General features: G+C 50.5%; 1 protein-coding gene across 3 annotated transcripts in view; it reads left to right on the plus strand.

The window, feature by feature from the left end:
• Positions 1 to 25,352, plus strand: part of Stpg1 (sperm tail PG-rich repeat containing 1) — a 43,512-nt gene that overhangs the window by 15,711 nt on the left and 2,449 nt on the right. For 2 of the 3 annotated variants that reach the window (XM_059255182.1, XM_059255181.1), the window contains exons 4-8: positions 5,816 to 5,917; positions 10,186 to 10,356; positions 14,973 to 15,084; positions 17,911 to 18,076; positions 24,041 to 24,316. In XM_059255182.1, the coding sequence (XP_059111165.1) occupies positions 5,816 to 5,917; positions 10,186 to 10,356; positions 14,973 to 15,084; positions 17,911 to 18,076; positions 24,041 to 24,316 (827 nt within the window). The remainder of the gene's footprint in view (positions 1 to 5,815; positions 5,918 to 10,185; positions 10,357 to 14,972; positions 15,085 to 17,910; positions 18,077 to 24,040; positions 24,317 to 25,352) is intronic. The other variant, XM_059255183.1, reaches the window with a different exon arrangement.

A 25,352-nucleotide genomic window follows, 5' to 3' on the forward strand; every position in this document is an offset into this window, starting at 1 on the left:
CCCCATAGAGGCTTCACCTCTTCACATCCCTCCTCCTTTTAAGTAGGAGAGTAGCATGCCTTTGGAGAAGTGGCCATCCCAGTCACCTTCTGCTGCATTCTGCAGGTGACTGTCATCCTCCCACCTTCCCTAGATGGCAGAGAAGGGGTGGGAGGACCCCGGTTCTGAACACAGGTGAGGTATGCCGTAGACCCCCGCCGCAGGGCCCTCACCCCAAGGACTCTTCCCTTGTGAGCTGGAATGCGGAACTAGAGAGTGAATTAAGTTCTTTTAACCTCTGAGTTACCTCAGGAGTCTATGAAGCCTGCAATAAGGAATAGAGCACACACATATTTTAGAATCAGTCACTGGTGGCTTTGCTCAGAATGATAGATATTTGCTCAGGCGTTTTTCCTTTTTCTCTAGTTTCTCTGTATTTTAGCTCTCAGCCTCTTCCCCACTTAGCTGGGTGGGTTCCCATGGATCTGCTTTAATGAGAGTGTGTTAGCTGTCCATGTCCAGGGTGTTTGCAGCTTAGTTTCCAATAAAAAGAATAGTAGCTGTCACTGACCAATCCCTAATATGTGTTAAAGCGTTTTTAGATCGTATCACTGCTCTCCAGAACAATGCGCAAAGGAAGGGTTTGGTGTCTTCATTGGACATAAGAGGAAACCGAGGCTTAGGGAGGTTAAGTGACCCACCCTCGGTCACACAGCCAGGCTTTGCCACATAAGAGGCTTTAAATAAATATTTGCTGAATCAACGTTGAAAGAATTAGACCTCAACCCAGGCGCAGCTTGATCCAAAGCCTCTCGCTCTTTCCACACGGGCCACGCCTGCCTTTGTGGCCTTCGAGGCTGAAAGTTGCTTCTGGGACAGCCTTGGCAAAACAGACACATCTCCAGGGAGAGCAATAAATGCTCCTTGCCGGGGCTCCATCCCACGTGGCAAGCTCTGAAGACTGATCCAGGAGCTCAAAGTACCGTGTGAAATCCTATCATGTCTCCTGCCCAGGGAGCTGGCGTGGTCACCAGCCAGAACTGCAGCCACATAGATACAGGCAGAAACCACTCGGAAGTTTGGTTCCAAAGTGTCCAATGTGGTTATATCCATTTGATGCAAAAGCTTTCATCTGAGCCTTTGGAAGCTTTTTTTTTTTTTTTCTTTTTTTTTGTTTTTTTTTTTTTTTTTTTTTTTGGTTTTTCGAGACAGGGTTTCTCTGTGTAGCTTTGCGCCTTTCCTGGAACTCGCTTTGGAGACCAGGCTGGCCTCGAACTCACAGAGATCCGCCTGCCTCTGCCTCCCGAGTGCTGGGATTAAAGGCGTGCGCCACCACCGCCCGGCCTTTTTTTTTTTTTTCAAAAGCATGGGTCTCTACAGACCCAGCTCTCTGTGTTCTCTGTCCCTAGCTAGCAGCCCTGAGAGCGGTCACTTGTCCTTTTGGGCATCGGTTTCCTCATCTGAAACGTAAAGGTTGGGGCTGTGTAATTCCTGCGGAGTTATATAATCCCCGTGTCCTAAGCACGGAGAATCCACTCCTTCCAAGCTCCCTGCCCGTCATTCTCATTTCTCCCGGGGGAAATGAGCGTGGAGAAGTAACGCGCTTGCGTGGCATCACCCAGTAATTTAGTGAGACAATGCAAGTTAACAACAGATTCGAAACCTCCCCGGCCTCGCCACCCTTCTTAAGACAGGCACACACACCCTGTGCTGAGCCCACACCCGGTCATCTGCTCACCTTGGAGCTGTGACCCACTTAGCCTGGCTTTACCACGGTGCCCTCAGAGGCAGACACTCACATTTACTGCAGCTGAGCCTTGGGGCCAGTTTATACTCCTTATAAGAATCCCACCTCCGTGGTGCCAGTGAGATGGCTCAGGGGTCAAGGTATCCCCTGGCAAACTTAATAATCTGAGTTCATCTCTGGGATCCCCGTGGAAGGACAGAAGTGACTTCCTCAGGTTGTCCTCTGGATCTCTGCTCTCATGTGCTGGCACGTGCGCACCCTTGCACACACTTTTTTTTTTAAGTAAAGGCATCTCACCACAGGGGGTGTGAGGGTCCTGCACACACTTGTGTCTAAATTGGCACTTTGGATTGCTAGGAATAAACTTCATGATTATTTACAAATGTGCAGCTACCTTCACATTCCCGAGGAGACGTGCCTCTAGGTGACAAAGGCCTCCCTGTCCAGCAGCCCTTGGACATTTTCTTCCCTCTCTCCCAACTTCAGCTCCATCTCTCCCATTTTCCCAAGCTATGTAGCTGTAAGGGCAACACCTAGTGTCTCTGCATGTTTCCTCCTCTTAAAAATCAGAGTGTTACACTAGATTAGCTTTTCCTGGGAGTGACGATTGCATGCCACCCACCTGCTGCCTTCCATTTGAATGAATACATGTGGGCAGGACGGGAACACTGTCTTCTAAGTGGGCACCATTTAAGTTGCATGATGAAGGGGCTGGAGAGATGGCTCAGTGGTTTGGAGTATTTGTGGCCCTTGTAGAAGACCTGCATTCGATTCCCAGCACCCATACGGTGACTCTTAAAATGCATAACAAAATGGAGTGTGCTGGCCCATGCCTGCAATTCCAGCACCCAGGAGGCCAAGGCAGGAGAATCAGCAGTTCAAGGTCAGCCTTGATTGTATAGTGAGTTAAAGTTCAGCCTGGCGTAGAGAAAGCCAGCTCAAAACCAAACTAGTTAGTTATCTAACTAACTTGGTAGTTCTGCACAGGGTCTGACCGGATATCTACCCTCCCAAATAGTCGGGGCCAGAGTTTAAATGGTTATGAAGCCATGCAAGGTTATATTTACGGATTAACTCAGAATTTATGACGCCAAGTGTGTAGGATGCCATGCCTGGCTCTAGGCTCTGCAGTAGGACCAAACCTGGGCCCAGGAGCTGAATGCTGGCTCCCTCATGACCTCTTCAGGTGCATCCCAAGGTTAGGTGGATAGGGATCATGTCCTACTTCTAGAACCTGCAGAGACTGCCCGTCCAATGAGCTCTCCAAGTGTCTCTCAGCCAAGTGTCACCCAAGCTGTGTGTTGGGTGCGAGGAGGGGAACACATCTACCAAGCGTTGCTTGCTCAGTGCCATGCCCACAAGATGGTCCTGGCTCTGAGGGGGCTGTGGTGGGCAATGACTTCTATTCTGCTTACTTGGAAGTGTCTCATCTAAGAGACCATGGGGGTGGTTGTCCACACCTGGTTTTATCCTGCCCACCCTGAGGGTCCTGCCTCACTTCCAGCAGCCTCACAAGGACCCTCTGTATCTGGGTTCTCTGCACCTTTGGAGGTCCTCTGGATGTTATGGAATCCAGCTCTTCCTCCGCTGTAGCCTTGGGTGATTTCTCCAGGGTAAATATTCCTACATGGCCGATCTCAATGACCGCTGTCGGAATTTTAACGGTTCCCATCACAGGCCAGCTCCAGCATGCAGCAGCCCAAGAGATTCTCTTTGGATTTTTATCAAGAGCAGATTTCGTCCCCACAGGCTAAACAGTGACAGCCCTATTTCCATGTGCCTTGGACTCTAGCCATTTTGCAGTTTGACCCAGTTGATGGATGTCCAGTAAAGTTGTCAGATTTAGCAAAGGAAAATGCATATGCTTGGATAAATTAGAATTGCAGATAGGTAATTATTTTAGCATAAGTATGTCCCAAATACTTCATGGGCTACGCTTAAGCAAAAACAGCTATTTGCTGTTTGTGATTCTAATTTACCTGGGTAGGTTGAGAGGAAGCCGTGGGTGTGTGAGAGGAAGCCGTGGCAGCTGGACTAGGAGCTAGAGATGTGTCCTCCCTGCCCACTGTTCATACCTGTAAGAGTCACGTAGCAGAGGCTGGAGAGCTGGCTTAGGAGTTAGAGCACTGGCTGCTTTTGCAGAGGACCCAGGTTCAATTCCCAGCACCTACATGGCAGCTCAGCTGTCTGTAACTCCAGTTCCAGGGGATCCAATGCCCTCCTCTGGCCTCCACGGGCACCAGGCACACTCACACATGCAGGTGAGACACTCATACACATCATCATAATTAGTCACACGTCACACTATGATTCCTGCTGCAGCTGTCCCTAGTGACAGGGACCCTGGGCTCTCACTAGGATCCCAGCACCTTGAGGCCCAGTGAGGTTAAAGTTACTCAAGAGCAGGTAGCTGACCAGCGCAAAGGACAGAATTTCCAATTCATGACCCTGGGGAAGGGTTTTTCTTTTATCCCATACAGTCTCGTCTGACTGTTGGTGTCTGTGGTTAGGAGACTCTCATCAGACTGTTCAGGTTCAAATCCTGACTCTGACTTCCGCTGGTTGGGCAGCATTAGGTTGTGTTTCTTTTGACCCTATCTTCTCAGTTTCCCAATGAAGACTCAGTTAGCGAGCCATTGTGAAGAGTCAGTGTGCTGCTGGGTACAGTGGGCAAACTGCAGTCCAGGAAACTAATGTCCCCCAGGAAACTGACGTCCCCCCGCTGTGGTCCTTCCTTCCTACACCTACGGGGTCATGCTTCTGACTCTTGGCCTGGAAGGCTGTGACCTCTGTTTGTTCTTCCTCTGCCTCTCTCTCCCTCTCTCCCCCCCCCCCCTCTCTCTCTCTCTCTCTCACACACACACACACACACACACACACACACACACACACACACACATTCAGCCCCAAGATCCTGCTAACCTATGCCTCTATTCTTTATAATGAACTTCAATCACTCTGTGCCACTCTCCAGATTGGAAAGTTCTGAAAGGCACTGATGGTACCTCAAGCTCTCCACCTAGATAAGGTAGCAGGGACAATCCAGGTAGGTTGTATCTATGACTGAGTGGAGCTAGCCAACTCTGGAATCTGGGTCCAAGGACTCAAGTCTGGGGTTCACTGCTTGCTGGCTGTGGCCCCACATGTCCAGCTTCCATTTCCTTAGGTGGCTTTGGTGACACACCTATTTCCAAGGGCACTCATCATGTGCTCAGCATTTGGACTTTGGACAAATGCATCTGCCTGTGCCTCATTTGTGAAATGGGGACAGTAATCCCTTCCTCATTGGGTGATGGCGAAAATGAGATTAGCTTTAAGAGGCTCCCAGCACCAGGCAGGACCCGGGAAGCTGTCCCAACAGTGAAGCGTCTCCTTATTTCATGCCACTTGCTCCTCCAGCTTTTATCAACACTGGTGTCCCCTTAGTAACCAGCGCCAGAAACAAGCTAGAAGCTTCTGGAAGCTCAGGTGGCTTGCGGCAGCAGAGCTCTGAACATGGCTTCTGCTGGCTGCTCCCTGGCACCCCAGGCTCAAGTTGCCCTCGGGCCCCATGGGCTCACCTTATTTTGTCTCCAAGTTCAAGATGGCCTCATTTGGAATGAAGGTTGTTTTTGTTTCATTTTGCTTTATAAACAGAAACACACCCCAATTTCCCTTCTCAGAGGCCTCAGAAGGAAGCTGAGTCAGGTGGGTGTGGTTACCATAAAATCAGTCACCCTCCCTTCTTTACCTCGGGCTCGGCTGACCCAGTCCACGGAGGCTGACATGCACACCGGCACATTTCCCTAATGACACGAAAAACAAAACCTCCCCAAAGCAGCGTTCCTTTAGAACTCAGGCTGGGGGCTTAGTGGAAAGAGCAGGGGCTTTGGGAGACCCGACCTGGATTAGAATTCCCGCCCCTCCCTTGGTAACTGAGATGGCGGTTGGGCAAGTCAGAGAAATGATGGAGTGAAGCTGTCACCCCTGAAAATGGTGGAGCCTGCCCTGAAGGATTAGAGGAAGGCTTAGTGTTAATGGACGGAAAGCTGGCAGAAGAGCGGGTTGAAGTTACCATGCCCAATGACGCTGCATTCTTGTCCTTTTCAGGACGACATCCCAGGCCCTGGGTTCTACAACGTCATCCACCAGTCTCCAGTGTTCAACAATGTCTCTCTTTCCAAGAGAGGAACCTGCACTTTTCCCTCCACGGTGAGAGCCCTTGGCTGTTACCCACTCAGTCAGTCCCTCTGTTCACGGCATAATGACACGGTGAACAGCTGGTCCTTTCTCTCCAAAGGTCCCTGTTCTGATTAAGACAGCAACCACTTCCTGTGAATTCGCAAAGATGAATCCGAGCCCGTGTCTTTAGGCCATTTGTCTCCATGGATGCATGTGGACGAGGTGGGGGAAGAGCCAGGGCTTGGTTGCCTTCCTGAGGCTTTTAGCTATGCCAGGGAAACTGCTGTGTCCGGGCCCCAAATGATTTTTTGTTTTGTTTTGTTTTGTTTTTCAAGATAGGATTTCTCTGTGTAGTTTTGGTGCCTGTCCTGGATCTCACTCTGCAGACCAGGCTGGCCTCAAACTCACCGAGATCCGCCTGGCTCTGCCTCCCGAGTGCTGGGATTAAAGGCATACGCCACCACCGCCCCAAAATCATTTTTAACACTTGCTTATATAACTGGGTTGTTCAAATCATTGGGAAGTTGGATGGACCAGAAAAGAAACTAGGTGTGCTGTTTGAGGGCATGCAGGGTAAGAGGTGCTTCTGCCAAAGCTGATGGCCTGAGATGGATTGCTGGGACCCACATGGGAGAAGAGAGCTGACCTCTGATCTCCAGGCTCGCATCCTGGCATGTGCATCTCCCCCATACTAGAGAGAGAGAGAGAAGAGTAGAGGAGAGGAGAGGAGAGGAGAGGAGAGGAGAGGAGAGGAGAGAGAGAGAGAGAGAGAGAGAGAGAGAGAGAGAGAGAGAGAGCGCACACTGGGCCTGAAATACAGGAATCTTTGTGTCACCACATGTGACTTTATCTTTGCTGAGAATTCTTGCAGTCAAATACACAAATGAGGCTCCAGTGAGCTGAGCAGATGTGGGTGAAGACAGCGTTCTTCTGTGTTTGTGTTGGTGTGTGTGTTTGCTGAGGATGGCACCCAAGACTGTCACCACTGAGCTATGGCCTCAGCCTTAAGGGACTCAAGCAAGGGAGGGAGCCAAACAGAGCAAGATTGCCTGAGGTGAGACAGCAGGGGGGAGCAGAGCCAGAATCTGCCATCAATAGAACACATGTGCCTGCTTGTCCCTGTAAAGGTTATGACAGCCTCTTGCATAGACACAGCCGATGTCTGACATGGGGCCTAACTTTCTATTGCCCTCACACAGTGGCACCATTTAGGGACCACCGAATGCAGCCACCTCTTGTTGGGAGTCCGGCTGGCAGGGTGGAATATTCAGGAACAAACTGACTTAGGAGTGAAGGTTCACAGTCTCCGAGCCCTCAGCAAAGTCACGGGATAGACAGGAGGAAGACCCCAAAGCAACTGTCACAGAAATGCCTCGTCACAGGCACATGCCGCAGCACCGGCCCCGGCACCAGAGACCTCATCCTGACTCAGCTGTGGAGCCTGGATGTGACCTCAAGCACGTCACCCCTCTGTGTCCCAGTTCCTCAGAGACTCCCTGGAGGCTCTGGGCAAACTGCAGTGAGCAAGACTTTGAAAGTGCAGAACAGTGTAAACAGGCCATGATCTCGCGCTGTCGCCGCCACCTGAGTCATCCTTCAGACTGCCCAAAGCACCTAGGTTCTCTCCGGGGACTCCTTTGCCAGACAGTGCACTGCTATTCCTTCTTGGTGCCAAGAAGGGGCTGGATTGGAGACGCAGTGAGGACCCTGCCAGTCTTCTCTGGCGGTGACTTTCAAATGGTTTGGCTATCCATCCAGAGGAGAAGGCCTGAGCTGTAGAGTCCAACCAGGCCTTTTACTTAAAAAAAAAAAAGTCCCAGAAGAAGGAGATGTGGGTGTACCCGACCCTTGGTGCGAGACTTCAGCTTTATATTTGTTGTTTTAAAGAAAAGGTTTGTTTTAAATTGTCTAGGGATGAGTGCAGATACTTGCACTGGCCAGCAGAGGGTGCCAGGTCCCCAGGAACTGGAGTTATAGGCTGGTCTAAGTTGCTTGATGTAGGTGCTAAGAATCAAATCCAGGTCCTCTGCTGAAATGCTAGAATGTCTGAGCCATCTCTCCAGCCCCAGCTTTATATTTTTAAATACTTGCGTTTCTTTGTTCTTGGGAAGGGGGCCTTAAGTGGTTTGTAATACCTGGACTGTAGGTCCCACACAGTCTCTAGTTTCTGTCCAAACTAGATGAGGGACAGAGGGCCTTTTCCCCACTTCTTCGTTCCAAGACTCGAGGAAATTCAAGTCTCCCACCTCAGAGGAAGATCACAAGGGCCCAGAGGAGTGTGATTGGGGTGAGGCTGCCAAAAATGTCCATGGGCCTATAAATTCTACACACTTCCTGATGGCTGTCAGGGCGACACCCATTAAGGCACTCCAAGTTTTGTTCTAGAGTCTTCTACAACTGACCAAGAAGCTAAATGAGACGGCAGGGGGGAGGTGATGGAGGGGGGGGATGAAGGGCGCGCGCGGGGGGGGGGGACGACTGGAGGGGAGATGATGGGGACACTTTGGTGGTCTTTCTGGGTCGCACAGTGGCAGGGTGGTTCTGGGGAATCAGTGTGTGTCAGGGGGAAGTTACCAAGGGCCAGTGTGGGGCCTGACTGGAGACCACAGGCCTGGCAGGTAAGTGCAGGGTGCACAGCTGGAGACTGAGTGCTGCAGACACTAATCCTATTATGACGCCTCAGGGAACTTGGCACTATGGGATGTTTTTTTAGAACGTTCTCCCCCCCCCCCCCCAACATAAAAGCAATGTCTCTGAAGGCAAAAAAGATTTGCTGCTCCTCCAGGGCCATGCCTCTTGACCCATTTCTCTTTGGAGTGCATTTCTGATCCGGGTCATCGTGTGGAGGCAGCCGGCCTTGCTGAAGATGGTGGTCCCACAGCGTTTTATTAGCAGAGTGGAGTTTTTTCTTCTGTGACATGGTCATAATGTCTGCTGCTTAAAGTTGTACAAACCAAAGGCCACAACAAATGGGAAACAAGTGGCCGGAAGTGAAGGCTGCTGCCAGGGGCGTAGTCCTTGCTGCGGGAAACACTGAAGAGCCTTACAGCTAGAGCTGGGATTTGAACCCGGGTTAGAATTCAGGTGAGGGCACCCCTGCTTCTGGTGAAACCCACACCTCCATGCCACCGTTGAGAGTCATGCCCACCCAGCCCTCGAGGAGCGGGTAGAGGGAAGTAAAGGTCGCTCCCGGCTCCCCCCACTTCCTGGGTGCCTGGGTGGTGCTGACCTCTGTTGAGTGGAGAAAACCCAGGGTAGTGTTCCCAAGCTTTTCACCGTTAAATTACGGGAAGCTTTTGTTTTTATCAGATTCTAATACTAGCCAGGCTGTCATAGGGTAAGGAGATGTTATCATTGAGTTTCTGTGACTTTTGCCCCCATTCATGTGGCAAACACTGATTGTGTTTGTTTTTGAACTGAAAATAGTTTATCATGGTCTCTGGAAGGTTCTGGAATCCGTTCTGTTGAAACATAAGTGTTATAGAGTTTTTATGAATGCGGTGATTTGTTGTTGTTCTTGGTGTTTTTTTGTTTTGTTTTGTTTGTTTTTTTGAGACAGTGTCTCACTGTGCAGCCCAGGCTGGCTTCAAACTCACTGTCTTCCTGTCTCTGCCTCCCAAATTCTGGACCACAGGTGTGTGCCACTGAACCCGGCGTGAAACCAGTGATTTGGTAGGAATGGGAGGCATGAACAGCTATCCCTGCATAGCCCTGCCCCTTTAAGCTAGCTGCAGCAGCTCCCTGTAGATACCACTGGGGCCAGTCTAACCCCCCCTATCACAGGAGTCACCCCACAGCTGATGAGGCAGGTGGAAGTGGCCAGGAGCAGGGTGCAGTGAGAATGCATTGCTGGGAAAAATCACTCTCTCCAGGTCCCAAACAGATGACGAATACTTTAAATTAGTTTACAGAAGTTGGAATGGGTCTGAACTTGCATTTCCCAAGAGCGAGCCCTCAAAGCCCGAGGTCCAATTACCACTGTTGCTTGCTACAGTCTTGCCTCTTAGGGGGAAAAAATGCTTGTAAGCTGGGCATGGTGGCCAGTGCCCAGCATGCCAGCGCTGGGGAGGCCAAAGCAGGAGGAACATTGCAAGTCTGAGGCCAGCCTGAGCCATACAGTGAGCTTCAGGCCAGCTTGGGCTACACAGTGAGACCCTGTCTCAACAAATAAACAACCAGGCAAACAAGCAAGCAAGCGATCAGACAGCCATGGACTTGGGGCAGGGTCCTTTTCTTTTGACCTGTCCTCACAGCCCCGGGGTCACGTGATGATGCTGATTCTTTTCCTCCTTCCTCAGTGTGCCCGGCTGGGCAACATCATTTCTAAATATCCTGCTGCCAATGCCTACACCATCCCCTCAGAGTTGGTTTCCAAGAAGGACTTCAGCAATTCCTGTTCCAGCATGTTCCAGCTGCCAAGCTTCATGAAAGTGGTCAAATCGGAAACCCCTGCCCCAAACCAGTACCATGTAAGGACACCACCTGCCCTTGTCCAGGGCTGTGTTGAAAGGGTGTGTTGCCAGTGATCAGGGAAGAGCATTTTAACCCGGAGGGTCAGCCAGTGAGCATGTGAGCAAGCTGGGGGAGGAGAGGGGTGACTGAGGCGAAGGCAAGAATCTGAAGGTTGGGCAACGGTAGAGGGCGGCAGGGAGCTGCAGGAAGTCCCTTCATCCCTCGCCTCTCTCACAGAGCCTGTCAGGGGTTTTCTCCTCTGTCATAACAGATGCCCACTTACCATCTCAGCTGCTGACACGATTCATGTACTTTTTAGAATTTAATAAGGAAAACCCGGTTTCTTTCTATATCTGAAAATTGTCAGTGGTTTTTTTGTTTGTTTGTTTGTTTGTTTGTTTGTTTTGTTTTTTTGTTTTTGTTTTGTTTTTTTTTGAGACAGGATCTCACTATGTAACTCTGGCTGTCCTGGAACTTGCTATGTAGTCAAGACTAGCCTTGAACTCACAGAGATCCGCCTGGCTCTGCCCCCTCAGTGCTGGGATTAAAGGTGTCTGGAATCATTTGTGTGTGCGTGTGCGTGTGCGTGTGCGTGCGTGTGCGTGTGCGTGTGCGTGCGCGTGCGTGTGCGTGTGCGTGTGCATGTGCGTGTGTGTGTGTGTGTGTGTTAGCGGTAGTGCTCTGAGCAGAAAGGAATGGGTGGGAAAGGGTACCTGTAGGAAGCTGTAGTTGGACTTTCTTTGGATTACCAGTTCCCAAATAGTGACATGGAGACTTCTTACTAAGTATGAAAGCTTGATCTTAGCTTAGGCTTGCTCCCAACCAGCTCTTATAACTTAAATTAACCTGTTTCTATTAATCTGCATTCTGTCACATAGTTCGTTACTTCTGCCCAGTGCTGTGCCCCACTTCCTCTGTGTCTGGCTGGTGACCATCATCACCTCTTTTCTTCCCAGAGTTCCTATCTCCGGAAGTCCCACCTATCCTCTCCTGCTTAGCTATTGGACATTTAGCTCTTTATTAAACCAATCAGAAGGTGCCTAGGCAGGTGAGGTTAAACAGACATCTTCATAGTGTACAGAAAGATTATCCCATGACAGGAAGCTTTAGCTCAGATCTCCACTCTGCCACGCTCTGTGCCTGGCCCATGCTCCGCCAGCCTTTCCCACCACTCTGCCATGCTCTGTGCCTGGCCCGTGCTCCGCCAACCTTTTCAGGGCTTGGGTTGTTGATCTGTATCGTGGGGGGAGATGTGTTCATCTTCCAGACTTGGTGAAGACACTCATGGGGAGAATCTAGGTTGGGGAATGAGTGCAGCACCCGGCGCATGGTCTGCAGTGATCCAGGGAAGGGGGTGGGCCGTCTTTGGTTAGTCATGGGCTCTGTGGAGCCACCACTATAAAATGGGAGCGGTGACATCTGCTTTAAGGGTGATGAAAAAGCCAGGGAGAGCATAAACCCACGTGAGCACCCTGAAATCCAGGATGTGACCCCCAATCCCACACAGAAGGTGTGAGCCACAAAGGGCTGCATTTCGAAGGACATTGGTCTCAGATACCTCATTCTCAAGTTCCTCTTTTGAAACACGATTTGTAAGTCATATTTATTTGTCTACAGAGCTCCTGTGCACCCTGTAAGACTGGGCCAGTTGACTGTAACGTGCTCAGAGTAGGGGTGGTGCCTGCTGGGTCAGCACTGGGCAGTAGTAACTTAATGAGGACAGCTGTATCATTAGAGATTTTTAGTAGCAGCATATAGAACTAAAAAGGAATGGGTGAAATTAATTTTTGTAACATATCTTGTAATTATATATATATTAACTTTTGCAATATATTTTTAATATATCCCAGTAGATCCAAAGTGTCATTGTTTTGATATCAATCACATATTGACATAAGATTATTTAATGAGATATTTCAGGAGGACCCTTGTCTCATTGGAAGTCTTTGCAGTTTGATGTATATTTGCTATTTACGCCTGTCTTAATTTTGGATCAGTCATGCTTCCAGGGCTGATTGTGGCTACTGTATTGGCCGTGCTGTTCTAGAATGTTTCCCTGGAATAACTGGACCCTGATGATGATGATGATGTGTTGATTATAGCAGAGGTGTGCTTCGCACAGGCTGAATCAGCTGGTCTATGAATTATGTGGTCCTTGCACTAATTCCTAGTAAAGTACCAGACATTTTATTGTATTTCATGGATTACCTGATTCCAGTTCACAATAGAGGATGCTTATTTATCTATCTCTATTTATCTCTATCTATCTTATCTATCTATCTATCTATCTATCTATCTATCTATCTATCTATCCATCTATCTATTTATTTTGAGAAAAGGTTCTCCCCTACTGGCTGGCCAGTGAGCCTCAGGGACCCTCCTGTCTCTGCCTCCCCAGATGTGTGCCACTGTTCCTGACTTTTTATGCTGAGTGCTAGAGGTGTGAACCTGGGTTTGTATGTTTATTCAGCAATCCTTTTAGTGGCTAAGCCATTCCCCTAACCACATAGAGTGCATGGATTTTGTTCATGACTGTTTCAATGTGACTGAACATAACATATGTATATTTTGAATAATATGCAATTAAGCCCTGGAGAAATCCAGCATACAGAGTAGAATTTCTATGTAATTCTACTTCCTTTTTTTAAAGTTTATTTTTAAAATTATGTGTATATGTGTGTAGGGTGTATGCGTACCTTAGTGCAGGTGCCCTTGGAGGCCAGAGGCATGGATCCTTTGGAGCTGGAGTTATAGGCAGTAAGTAATGAGCTGTTTGGTGTGGGTGCTGGGTACCGAATTCTGGTTCTCTGCAAGAGCAGTATGTGCTCTTAACTGCTGAAGTATCTTTCCCGCCCCGTGCCAATTCCCACATAATGTGGGTTCCCAGGGCAAATGCCTCCAAGGGCCAGGTGCAGTTCCTTCAGGGTCTTCACATTCACACACACTCCTCAGTCTGTTTTGGAGTCACCCTGCATGGGTCCAGGTGTATTTCCCACTTAGCTACACCCAGAGTTCCTCTCCACGGAGCTTCAGTAACTCAGCTTTGTTCTGTTGTTACCTGCTGAGTATTTTCTTAGGCTAATGACGAAATCTTCCTGTGGACTCACAGGCATACAAAAATGCCCTGTTTTCCACAGGTTTTCCGTCTGGGTAAGAACAAAGCCAGGGAACTGTTTTGTCTGCAGGAGGCTTTTCCCCAACTAGGAGAACAATGGTGGCGGCATCAGGCAAGGAGCCCAAAGGCCATAATCCCGTTAGCCATGCTGTGCACTGAGCAACTTGCCCGGCCTCGGTCCGGCTTCTCCTTTGGAGTCCTTTGCTGTGGGGGTTGTTATTATCTTCCCTCTGGGCCTGGTCCTCTCCTGTCCAGTAATTAGCCTGCCCATCTGGCCTTTGTGTAGGAGCTCTCTGCACGGAACCTGCCATCAGGACCCTGGGAAAAGCTACATTCCTCCACCTCTGTGAGCACAAAATCAAAATGCCACCTGCATTTCTCGAGAAACTTTTTTTTTTTTTCAAACAAAGAAGTATCAGGGAGAATCAAGCCATCCCAGCCCCCAGCGAATAGTTTCACTCATTCAGCAAATATTCCCAGCACTCTTGCGCACAATTTTATTGCTCCTGTTATCTACAACTACAGGAGACTGACTGCAAATAGGCACTTCAAATATTTGTGATTCGTGCATAACAGAAGAGTGATCTCAGGCCCCCTGAGGCCCAACCCACCCCCATCATTTTTAGAGTTCTGAACACATGGGACTCTTTCACATGTCTAGTGCGTGGATCAGCCAAAATTCTTCACTTCTGGTCTGTCCAGAAAAGCAGAGAGAAGAGAATGATTGCAGACTTGATCATAATCTTGAGCGATAGGACTCGGTGCACCTCACATGCCCTGTTTAGAGAGCACTGTTTGCATAGAGAAGAATGCAGCCAGGGACCAGGTTGGGAGGCATGGGGACTTGTTCTGGAAAGGATGAAAACGACAGCAAAAGAAATACAAGCCAACTGTGACAGCACCACACCGCACACTTGGTAAAAATACCTCCCGAAGGGCAGTGGGTGCAGCCGGCCCGTGGCACACAAGACCCTAGCTAGGACTGAGAAGAAACCAAGGAACGAATCCCCCAACTTTCTCTAGATGGTTTGTGATCCCCCCACCCACCCATAACGATGCTCTGAAACAAGCAGAGTGGGGGTCATCAGATGCATTTTACAGAGAGAGAGAGAGAGAGAGAGAGAGAGAGAGAGAGAGAGAGAGAGAGAGAGAGAACTCAGGCTCAGGGAGATTAAACCACCTGAGCAGAGCAGCGTATCCGTAGGCAGGCAGAAGAGGGGCCAGAGGCCAGGCTCTTCAGGTTTCTCTCCAGCCATTCTCTTCTGGCTTCACCTTGGTGTGCGTGGCATGCGTGTATTCATGCATGTGTGAGTGCGTGCGTGCATGCGTGCTTGTCACAGACCACTTGAGCTAAGTAGTTGGTGAAGTCACAGCCATAGTCACCTTTTCAACTCACGTCAATTCTCCTTCTAAAAAGGACACGTTTAAATTTGGCTCATATTTGCCGCCTGTCCAGGCAGAGTGACAAAGACAGAGAGGGGCAGGCACCGAACACAGAGTGTGTTTTCTCTCACACAGGCGGCCAGCGCCAGCTGCAAACAGAGAAGCAATCTCTCTGCTCGAGTTGGGTTTCTGTCAAAAACAGAAAGAGGAGTCTTCCCCTTGGCCTGCTCGGCAGGGCCAGCTCCAGGTAAGCAGCGGCTTGGCTCTGGTTCCCTGGGCACCATCTCCCTACAGGGAACCTGTTTGGAAGAAGCTTGTGTGTGTGTGTGTGTGTGTGTGTGTGTGTGTGTGTGTGTGTGTGTGTGTGTGTGTAGAGAGTGCGGAACAGAGAGGTGATAAGGGGCCCAGTAGCTCTGCACATGTCCCCTAAGCAGCCTTCTTGACATGGCTTTTTGGAGTCAGACACACCAGCTCTGGGCACCCAGGTGGGGAAGTGAGGCCGCTTCCCTCTGACAGGGAGAGAAAGAGGAGGTGACACTGCCTCAGAGGTCACTTCCTAAATAGTGCAGCAGGTGGGTTCTGGCTGCATTTCCCAGTGTTTAGTCCGCAGGGAGTGTTCTGCCTGCCTGTGTCCATGGCCCTGTAGTTCACGCACAGAGGAAAGATGCTCAGTTACAAAACTTGTCCAGTGTCACTGGCCACTAAATAGCATCTCTAAACCCAAAGATGCCTGACTAGACCCCCGCTCCCCTTCGGATCGTCAGTGCCTTCTGGAACGAGGATCCAGGAACACATCAGAGCTTGCCTGAATTAGTCTCTGCTGTATTCCAAAAGGTGGCAACACCCTTGTGCTCCCACACTTCCCTCCCTGGAGGACATCCTAGTGGATCAGTTCAGAGGGGTCTAGAAGAGTCCACATGGCCTGACCCCCAGCCTTACCCAGCCAACCCTGGAGCTTTGGGCCCCAGAACCCAGAGGAAGGGCAGGGAGGCATAGGGTGTGGAGAAAATTGCAGGGCACGTCAGATTTCAGCAAATCCAGATTAAAGCCAGAAGATCAGGCTGAAGCTGAGTAACAAAACCATCACTAATTAGGAGGCTCAGCGCAGCCACAATGCACCCCCTCCCCTCCCCCGCACCAGCCCCACAAAGCCCCACCTTGTTTGTTTATACAGCAGAACAAAGCTGGCACCCTTGGGCTTTAGCCAGAGCCCTGAGATGGGGCCTCACATTCAACACAGAGGCTCCCCAGGGTCCCCGAAACAAAGAACAGAATGGGGGCCAAACTGCTCCTCCAGCACAGGGTGAGTGTCCCCTTGTTTCCGTGGGGGCATCCAGCTGCTCCCTGATGCCTTTCTTGGAGATGACTGACATAGCATCGCCCTGTGTCGGCCTCATCACTTTTCCAGTAGAAAAGCGAATTCTGTTTAAAACAAAGTCACCCTCTCAGAAGACAGGAAGCAGGAGGAGTGCTTGAGTCTGGGGCCAGCCAGGGCTAAAGAGTGAGACTCCCTCTCTAAAACAAAAACTCATAAAGAACGAAGTCAAATTTACAGTGCCTTGAGAATTTGAACTGCAACCCTACAGGGCCACCACTACTAAGGTTTTCCCCACTTTTCTGGATCCCACAAATTCTACTAAATTTATTTTCCTGGCATGACTCCTCTTGACACCCCCACCCCCACCCCCACCCCCATCCCAGCCCTGATTCAGTCATGGTCACTTGTGCATAAATGTCATGATAGTATGTATAGATGTTCAAGTTTTGTGTTACTTTTCCATTTATGTACATCTTTAAAAATATATTAGTATGTGGCACCTGTAATCCCGATATTTGGGAGGCTGAGGCAGGAGAATTGTTATAATAGGAGATTCTGTTTTTTAAAGGGGGTGGGGCTGGGAGACAGCTGCACTGGCAAATGCTTGCTGAGGGCACATTGATTTCTCCCACCCAGTGAGAAAGCCAGGGGGAGTGGGCAGTTCCTGTAATCCAGAGCTGAGGAGGCAGAGACAGGGGGATCCATGGGGCTTGCTGGCCAGCCAGTCTAGCCAAATCCCAGGACTCCAGGTTCAGTGAGAGACCCTGTCTCAAAAATATAAGGAGGGCTGGCAGGATGGGCTAACAGGCAAAGGCATTTGCTGTCCTCAGGACCAAACGGTGGAGAAGCAACTCCCTCAAGCTGTCCTCTGACCTCCATGTGTATGTTGTGGCCAGTGTTTACACCGAGGGGCCTGCTGTGTGTCCAGCTTCGTGCCTGGAGCTTTCCCGTTCCATTGACCAATGCCCCTAACTTCTGAGTGATGGGAAGCTTGGACCAACGTGAGCAGGTGTCTGTGAGGCCTTTGCCAGCACTGCACCTCACGTCTCCCGAACACCTGTATCCACTCCCCGAGCTGTGAGAATTTAGGGGTGAGGCTGCTCCCTGCTCTCCCTCCAGCTCAGGCTGTTCTCTCCTCCTTTAAGCTTTGTGTGTAAGTGAAGTGGATTTGATTATGGTTTCTTCAGACAGAGCGTGGGGTACGGGCCTTACGCACAGCAGATTCTGAGTAAGAGCCTGTTGTGCAGAACTGGAGAGATGGCTCAGCGGTTAAGAGCTCTTGCTGCTCTTCCAGAGGACCCAACTTCAGTTCCCAGCATCCACTTGAGGTGCCCCACACTGTCTGGAATTCCAACTCCAGGGGATCTGACCCCTCTAGGAACACGTATCCCTCAACGTGCCCACATGCAAACAAAGACATCTAAAAATAAAATTAAAAAAAAAAAATTGGAGCCTGTTGCTTAGGGGCTGGGGAGGTGGTTCCTTGGGTAGGAGTACTTGCTGTACAGGCATGAGGATCCAAGTTCAAATCCCCATTACCTATGTAAAAAAGCTGGGTGTGATCACACATGCTCCCAAAACTCCAGTGTTGTGGAGGGCAGAGGCAGAGGAATTGTTGGGGTTTGTTGGCCACCAGCCTGGTCAGCGAGCAATCTCTGGAATAAGGCAAAAAGTGACAGGACATGGTGGAAAGGTGCTGCTTTCCACCGATCTGGGAAGAATGTCTCACCCTATGTCAATGTTCTCTCTGTTCAGGACATTACAACGTCAATGAATCTTTGGTAAAGCAGTCGCCAAAGATCTTAGTGTCCTGCTTCAAATCCAAAACTGGCCGTGGGTTAAAACTGACGTCAACAGGCCCAGGGCCTGGCTACTACAACCCCAATGAACACACCAAGATTCTGAAAAAGCCTCGTATCCCGTGAGTCCTGCATTTTTCCTCTGAGGTAGCTCCAGGGGATGCTCAAAGGAGCAAAATGAGAATGGGCACCATTTAAGCAGGACCCAGTCCAGAGGCCCCTGCCACCGTGTTACAATGCTCAATAAGCCATTGGAGAGTATATGACTTTAACTAAGTAGCGTCTGTTAGGAACATGTCCCCCCACCACAACAGTAGAATCACCATATTTGCTTCCTGGAGGAAGGAGCTGTGTTTCAGGAAGGTTGAGGGATTTGCCTGAGTCCGGACAGCTCACATCCTGCCAACAGAATTCTGGGCCGTCAGGATCTTGCTGTGTTCCCCATGAAGCTGACTTCTCCTGGGCCACGGTCGCTCTGTTTTTAGAATACGGTGCCTCTCCTGTGCTCGCTTGGGGAAATGCAGAAGCTGGGGCGCACTTACTGGTGCACTGACGGGGAACGGCTGGATTTGAACTTGGCTCTGCTGAGTGCATGCTGTGTGGCCTTGGGCAGCATGTATTACACTCTGTGAGCTCTCATGCCTTTCTCTGAAAAGCTAAATGGGTTTAATTCACGCCTCACAGGGTTACTTTCAGAATTAAAATTTGTCAGCCACACAGTAGGTACAAATGGTGACTTAATATTAACACAAATTTAAAAAGAAACAGAGCTAGGTGGGTTGGCTCATGCTTGTAATCCTAGTACTTTGGAAACTGAGGCAGGGGGATTGAGAATTCAAGGCCAGCCTGGGCTACATAGCCAGATCCTGCTTCATCAAAGCAGGGTTGGGAGGATTGAGAGCTGTGTCACCATTTAAAATAGATGCCGTTTGGAAAGTTTTATTTTTATGTTATGTGTGTGGGTGTTTTGCCTGCATGTATGTCTGTGCACCATGTGTCTGCAGTGCCCATGGAGGCCAGAAGAGAGTGATGGGTCCTCTGGAATTGTAGCTATAGATGGTTGTGAGCTGCCTTGGGGTTACTGGGAACCTAACCCCAGTCCCCTGCAAGAACAAGGGCTCCTTGCCCCTGAACCCCCTCTCCAGCCCTGTTATACATCATTTCTATGTTACTTTCATCTAAGCGACTCAAAGGCATTCAGTGCTTAAGAATTCCTCAAGTGGCTGTGGAACTTCTAGAACTAATTGCACAAAACATCGATTTTGTCACTGTCTGAGTCTTTGTTCCTGTTGCATTCCCCCCTTGCAGGTCCAACCATGGCAAGGGCGACCACCAGGGTGGGGCTGAGTGTGTGGACACCTGAGCCCCTCCCCAGAGGCCAGGCAGATGTCACGGCCACAGCTGCAGTAGGCTAGACATCCAGGCAACTGGTAGGGGGCTGGAAACATTGGGCACCATCTGGCTGTCAGCCTGGGGCATGGGGCAGGAATTCAGGACTCAGTCAAGTCAAACAGGAGCTGGAGAAGGGACTCAGGCTTAGATGGAAGCTACTAATAAGTTCCCTCTGTGGTCCCACTGTGGGATTCTGCAGGATCCTTCTCCCAGGCCCTGGGGCGGGGGACCAGGGCTACTCCCCTTCTAAAGGTCAGAGACTCTTTCCTTCAGGCTGGCTCTGAGTCCCCTCTGCACAGGAACTATTCCTTGGTCTCCCTGGGAAATGTTGCAGTAAGGGGCAGAGGATTATCCTCCATGGAGCCTTCTTGCCTCACTGCTGAGTGGAGTTGATTTTCTCCGCTGTGACTCCTGCGAGGCTGAATGAAGCAGAACTTGGAAACAGTTCTTACTTTTTCCCAGCTGACGCATAAAAGCCGTGCATATTTATGGAGGCCATGTGATGTTTGGATGCATTACCTAATGTTCAAACTGGGAGACGCGTCTGTCCCCTCAGACATCTGGCTCTTACTCATTACAGCTGAGATTATTCTATAGCCTACTGAAATAAGATACAGCTGCGATTTTGCATGGTGGCTCAAACCCACAGCCCGGATCTGGAAGCTTCAACAAGGAGGGCCTACTCCCGAGCTTTCTGGAATGGTAGCTGTAGGGCAGTGCCACGCCGGAGGCTGGCGCTTGTGCCTCCTAAGATGTGGCTGAGGAACGCGTTGTGGGTGTTCTCGGCCTTCGGCTGCCCAGCTGACTCAAAGCTAGGAGGATTTGTTGGCTTGCGAGTGTTAGCCAGGGTTTCACTTCTCGAGTTCCTCAGTACCCATCCTGGGGGTGACTCAGTGAGGCAGGGCAAGGCATGGTGAGGGCTTTGAGATCAGAATGGGGTCCTCCCGGTGCCACCTGCCGCCAGGTAGAGGAACACCCAGAGACTCCTCTCTGACCACTTCCTGGAGTCTCTAAGCCAAAGGCTTTGCGTAGCACGCTGTCCTGTCAAGGGGAACCCGAGAATCAAGCCCCTTGGCCCGGCTCCAATTCAGTAATTACGCTGGGCCAATTATGCTGGGCCCACCTAAAGTTCCTGGGGATTGTCAATTCGCTGTGGGATGCATCTTCCCAGGCAGCTCATCTGTCACTGCCCCTACCCTGAAGAACAGATAGATACTGCATTCCACCCCAGAGGCAATCGGTGGCCCTTTAATGTGGAGAGGAATTGTGAGAAATTGCCCCTTTATCCCTCCCAAACCTGGGAATCCCCCAGGCAGAGAACCTGCGCCTGGGAGTGTCCTGGGGGTCCTAGATGCCTTCTACAAGTGACCTGAGGAGACCTTGAAGACATCCATTATCTCTGAGCCACTGACAAAGGGCTCCCTAGGAAGCTGGATTGTGCATAATCCCCAGTGTGGTTACTGGGGAGCCTGGTAGATGTTTTCATTCATTACTAAGCCACCAAACCCACGCTGGTCACACACATCCTGGGTGTGACCACTGGACCTCCGTGATTTCCCATTTGCACCATGCCACCAGGAACCAGCCCTGGGTAAGGGGGACTTTGGTGTCTGGAGTCCATCACCTTCTTTGCACACTATCCCCCCTTCCCCTCTCCCCCACAGAGTTTGGGACACAGGAAACACGATGATACTGTCTGCCTTCAGCCCCCCACCCCCATTATTTCTAGGTTGTTCTCTCATTTCTCACCATTCTCTCCCCCATTTCCCCACAGACCCTGTAAGTGTGAAGTTAAGAGGGATCTCTGATCACAGCCTTTTGATCACACTTTCTCTCCCAGAAAGACCCAGAACAGCAAGGCTCTCAGCCCTGTGCCTTGCCTGCTGTTCCTTCCTGAAGGAGCACTTCCCTATAAACTCAGCCCCACCCTTGCACATCCACCTATTGGGCCCCTCCCCTGGTGAGTCTTCTACCTGCATGTACACATGTGTGCATGTGCACACACACACACACACACACACACACACACACACACACGCAAGCCTACCGTGCTTTCTACCTGCCTCACTCTTTAGGGGTAGTGATCTTGCCTTACTCAGCTTTGAGGCCGCTAGCCCCATGCTGAACTACAGGGAAAGGGAAGGGGCAAAGAAGTTGATGGAGCCTGGATACCGCAAAAGGGCTGAGGCTGGCTGCTCTCTCTGGTGCCCGCCCGGGTGCCCACTACTGGAATGCCATCCCCTGCTCTCCCTACCTGAAGGTTCCCTGCTGACCTCTTCCAGGGTGCAGGGTTGGATCCCCTGGTGGGAACTGTCTCTGCTCTCATGTTAGAGGGCTTTGCAGTGTAGCCCAGGCTGCCTGGACACTCTCCATATAGTCCACAGAGCTTCAGATCTGTGGCAATTCTCCTGCTTCGGCTACCCGAGTGCTGGGATTACAGACATGTGTCTCTATTTGTGCTCCCCTTTCTAGCAGACTTCCTGGTAAGCATAGGAGTGAAACCTAGTTACTCCTAGCATATGGTCTGGGGTGGTCAGATTTCCTGAGAACACATAGCCAGTGGGCAGGGAAGGGGACACTCTTCACTGTCACCATTCAGATAGACACTAGCCAGCCGTGGACTACCCAGCCCTCAAGATCTTTGTCTTAGTCCAGAACATCCTAGACTCCTAAATGTGCTTGACCAGAGCTGCACACAGAGCTGGTGCTCACTAGAGACCCTGACATTCTGCTGAGGATGTGGGGCATCCCTAGTACTGTGATAGGATGCAGGAAGGGGCCGCTCCAACCAAACATGCAGGTATGTGACGTGGGCCCAGCCTGCATCAGCCTTCAGCAGCTACCCCTGTTTGGGCAAGCAGACACCTCATGGTCGTCCCTGGAAATAATGTGGGACTCTTGGGCTTGGGAGTGACCCAGACCGATGAATGGCTTCATCTGGTAGTTGGCTCATTTCATTTGTGACTTTCAGAAGTCAGGTCTGCCTCAAAATGTGGCCAGACACATATACATGAAATTTCTCAGGGTGCCTTAGGGAGGGAGTCACAGCCAGAACAGGGGTGAGGTAGCATTTATTTACAAGGAGAAAGGCTCTTGACCACACTCTGAAGCCAGGTCCTCCATACAGAGTAGAGGGGTACATTCTACCTTCTTCCTGTGGGTACCTTTGTTCTAATATAAACGTCCAAGCCAGCCGGTGCAAGGTCTGAGCCTCCAGCAGGGCGAGGTAGCGTTCCATGGCCTCCCCAGCAGTGGGCAAATCCCCACACCCCGAGTGGTGCTGGTGTGAGCACTGACTATGCACTAGCTCTATGGATGATGCTTTTCAGATCTTCTCTGTCGTTTTTATTTTGTTTTCATAGCTCCCCTATAAAAAGTAGGGGTTCTCACTCCCTGCTCCAGGTATAGGGTCTTTGAGACCCCAACAGCCAGTGAGTGGCGTGGCTAGAATTCATACTCCATGCAGGTGTCTCTGAAACCCAGACACCTCTGTCATGGTGCGTCTCCAAATTGCTGGTACTAAGAGACCCCATACTACAGGACCACAAGTCTGCAACTGGTTCTGACTTTATGTATGCTACCGTCTCTCTGGACACAGGCTCCTTTAGCAAATAAGGAGGTTGACTAGACATCTCTAGATGTCCTGGCTCTCTGGAATTAAGAAGGTAGAGGCCCAAGGTCAGCAGAGTCTCCAAAGCCAGGACTCCCCTAGGGTTTCAGGCACAGTGTCCTTTCTGGGATGTTCTGGGCTCTGAGAAACTCACTCCCCTTTCCATGGGAAGCCCCAGAAGTAACTTCAGGTGGGAGGCAGCCTTTCACCTGCACAGTGACTTGAGTCCCCAAATGACCTGGACATCCAGTAACCATCCTAAATGGGTTGAGGTGAGCGATTAGTCCTCAAAGGTCCTCTTATCCAACTTCCCCAACTTATACATAAGTAAACTGTGTTCCAGAATTGTTAAGAAGGCTTGGTCCTACTTAAGTGTTTATTTAATGACTTAATGGCAAAGATGCTATACAAAATAGAATCCCTTTCGGGAAGGAAAGATGGCAGCCTGAAACAGTTACAATATAAGCACTAAGTGTCCTGTGCAAGTTCTAGATTCCAGCCCTGCGCTTTTCCACCCCTGCCTCTAGCTTTAAGGGGAAGCTACCAGGGTTCTGGAATGTCAATAGACATCTGCCTGTTGTAGGACAGTAAATCCCTGGAGGGCAGGATGAGGCTTCCTCTTCCCTTGGCCATGCAGACATCACAAGTGGCTCATCAAGGCCTCTTTCATCCAGGCTTCAGTTCTCAGAGCTCCAGCCAGACTCTATCAATTGATCACAGCCAGCACATACAATCAATGCTACCTGCTTTTCCCAGTGAGTCCAGCCACAGGCATCTATAACAGAAATGTGTCTGTGCTCTCACGGCCCTGAGGACCTTATTTTAGGTACCGTACCTCATTTCAACCCTGACAAGCCTGTGAGGTACGGTTGTCATTGTACAGACAAGGAAAATGAGGCCTAGAGGCCCTGGGCTCACATGCAGCTAAGCTAGGATAGATACTGCCCAGGGTGAGCCTGGGAGGAGGGGGTGGGGGGCTGGGTGGGGGTGGGGGAGGCTGTCAGGCATCACCTGCACTTTAGACTCTCCCATTTCCTCCACAGAGCTGCTGAGGTGATGTCTTCCCATTTTGTCTTTTCCAAAGGAAAGGTGCGCTCCTGAACTTTTCTGCCCACCCTCTGCCTCTGCCCCCAAAGCCGCCTCTCCCTGGTCCTGGTCAGTACGAGATTGTGGACTACGAGGGACCCCCTAAGCATTTCATCTCCAGTGCGTCATTTGTGTCCAATACCAGCCGGTGGCCGGTACTGTCATCCAAACCAGGCCTGCCCGGCCCAGGTCAGAGAACTGTCACCCCAAATCTTCTGCTTTGTCATTCCGAGACCATCAAATACCACCAGTTTATGGGCTGTTCGCTAAACAGGTTACAAGGGAGAGGTGGGCCTAGCAGGTCATGGGCTCTCAGTTTCAGAGCACAAAAATGTTTTGTTTCTGCATATAAAGAAGGCTTTGGACTTGAAACCAAAGCTGGGAGGTTCTGGGTAGCCAGGGACTCTGGGTAGTAGTGACTTCACTGGCTGAAGTATGTACCTCACAGACCTCCTTCCCTCCTCTTCTCTCCCCTCCCCTTCCTTCCCCTCCCCTCCCCTTCCTTCCCCTCCATTCCTCTCCTCTCTTCTCCCCCCTCCTCTTATCTCGTGTGTGTGTGTGTGTGTGTGTGTGTGTGTGTGTGTGTGTGTGTGTGTGTGTGTGTGTATGTATCTGTGTGTGCGCGCATGCGCATTCCATGACCTGAGCGGATGTCGGAGGACAGCCTGTGGGTCCTGGGGATCGAACTCAGGCTGTCAGGCCTGGCAGTAGGTACTTGAGTCATCTCAACACCTCGATTTTAGTTTTGGAGACAAAGTCTCTCCCTGAACCTAAAGCTCCCTCATGGATTCTGCTAGGCAGCTGGCCAGGGAGCCTCAGGGACGGCCTGTCTTCGTGCCTCGTGCCGCCCATGTGAGGGTTGCAGGTGCATGCCGTCACCCTGGCTTTCCCATGGCCTCCGGGAGCTGAAGTCAGGTCCTCATGCTCGTGCCATTGTTCCAGCCCCAGACGTTGTTTAAGAAGGAAAGGGCCAGGGCATTTGTAAGATTCTCTTAAAACTTCTTATTCTTAAAGATATTGAAGCCTCTAGAATAGACTGGCCAAGGAATTTTAAAGGTAGATAAGGTCTGAAGGGCAAGCTGTCTGTGCTTGGGGCATTTGTGATCGGGCCGAGTCTCCGGGTGGTGTGTCTTGTTTGTGATGGATACCAGAGACTGAGGGGGTGGTTCTCGGAAGCCACTCAGCTCCTCCCTCCCGACCCATGAGCTGAAGGAACTTGCTTGGTTCATCTAGATCTCCAGGAGTTAGCATCCTGAGGGGCCCGCTCCACCAGGATAGGCTCACTTCACAGTGATGGGTGGTCTCTGGGC

This window comes from Peromyscus eremicus, chromosome 2 (genome assembly GCF_949786415.1).
Source record: "Peromyscus eremicus chromosome 2, PerEre_H2_v1, whole genome shotgun sequence".
Lineage (NCBI taxonomy): Eukaryota > Metazoa > Chordata > Mammalia > Rodentia > Cricetidae > Peromyscus > Peromyscus eremicus.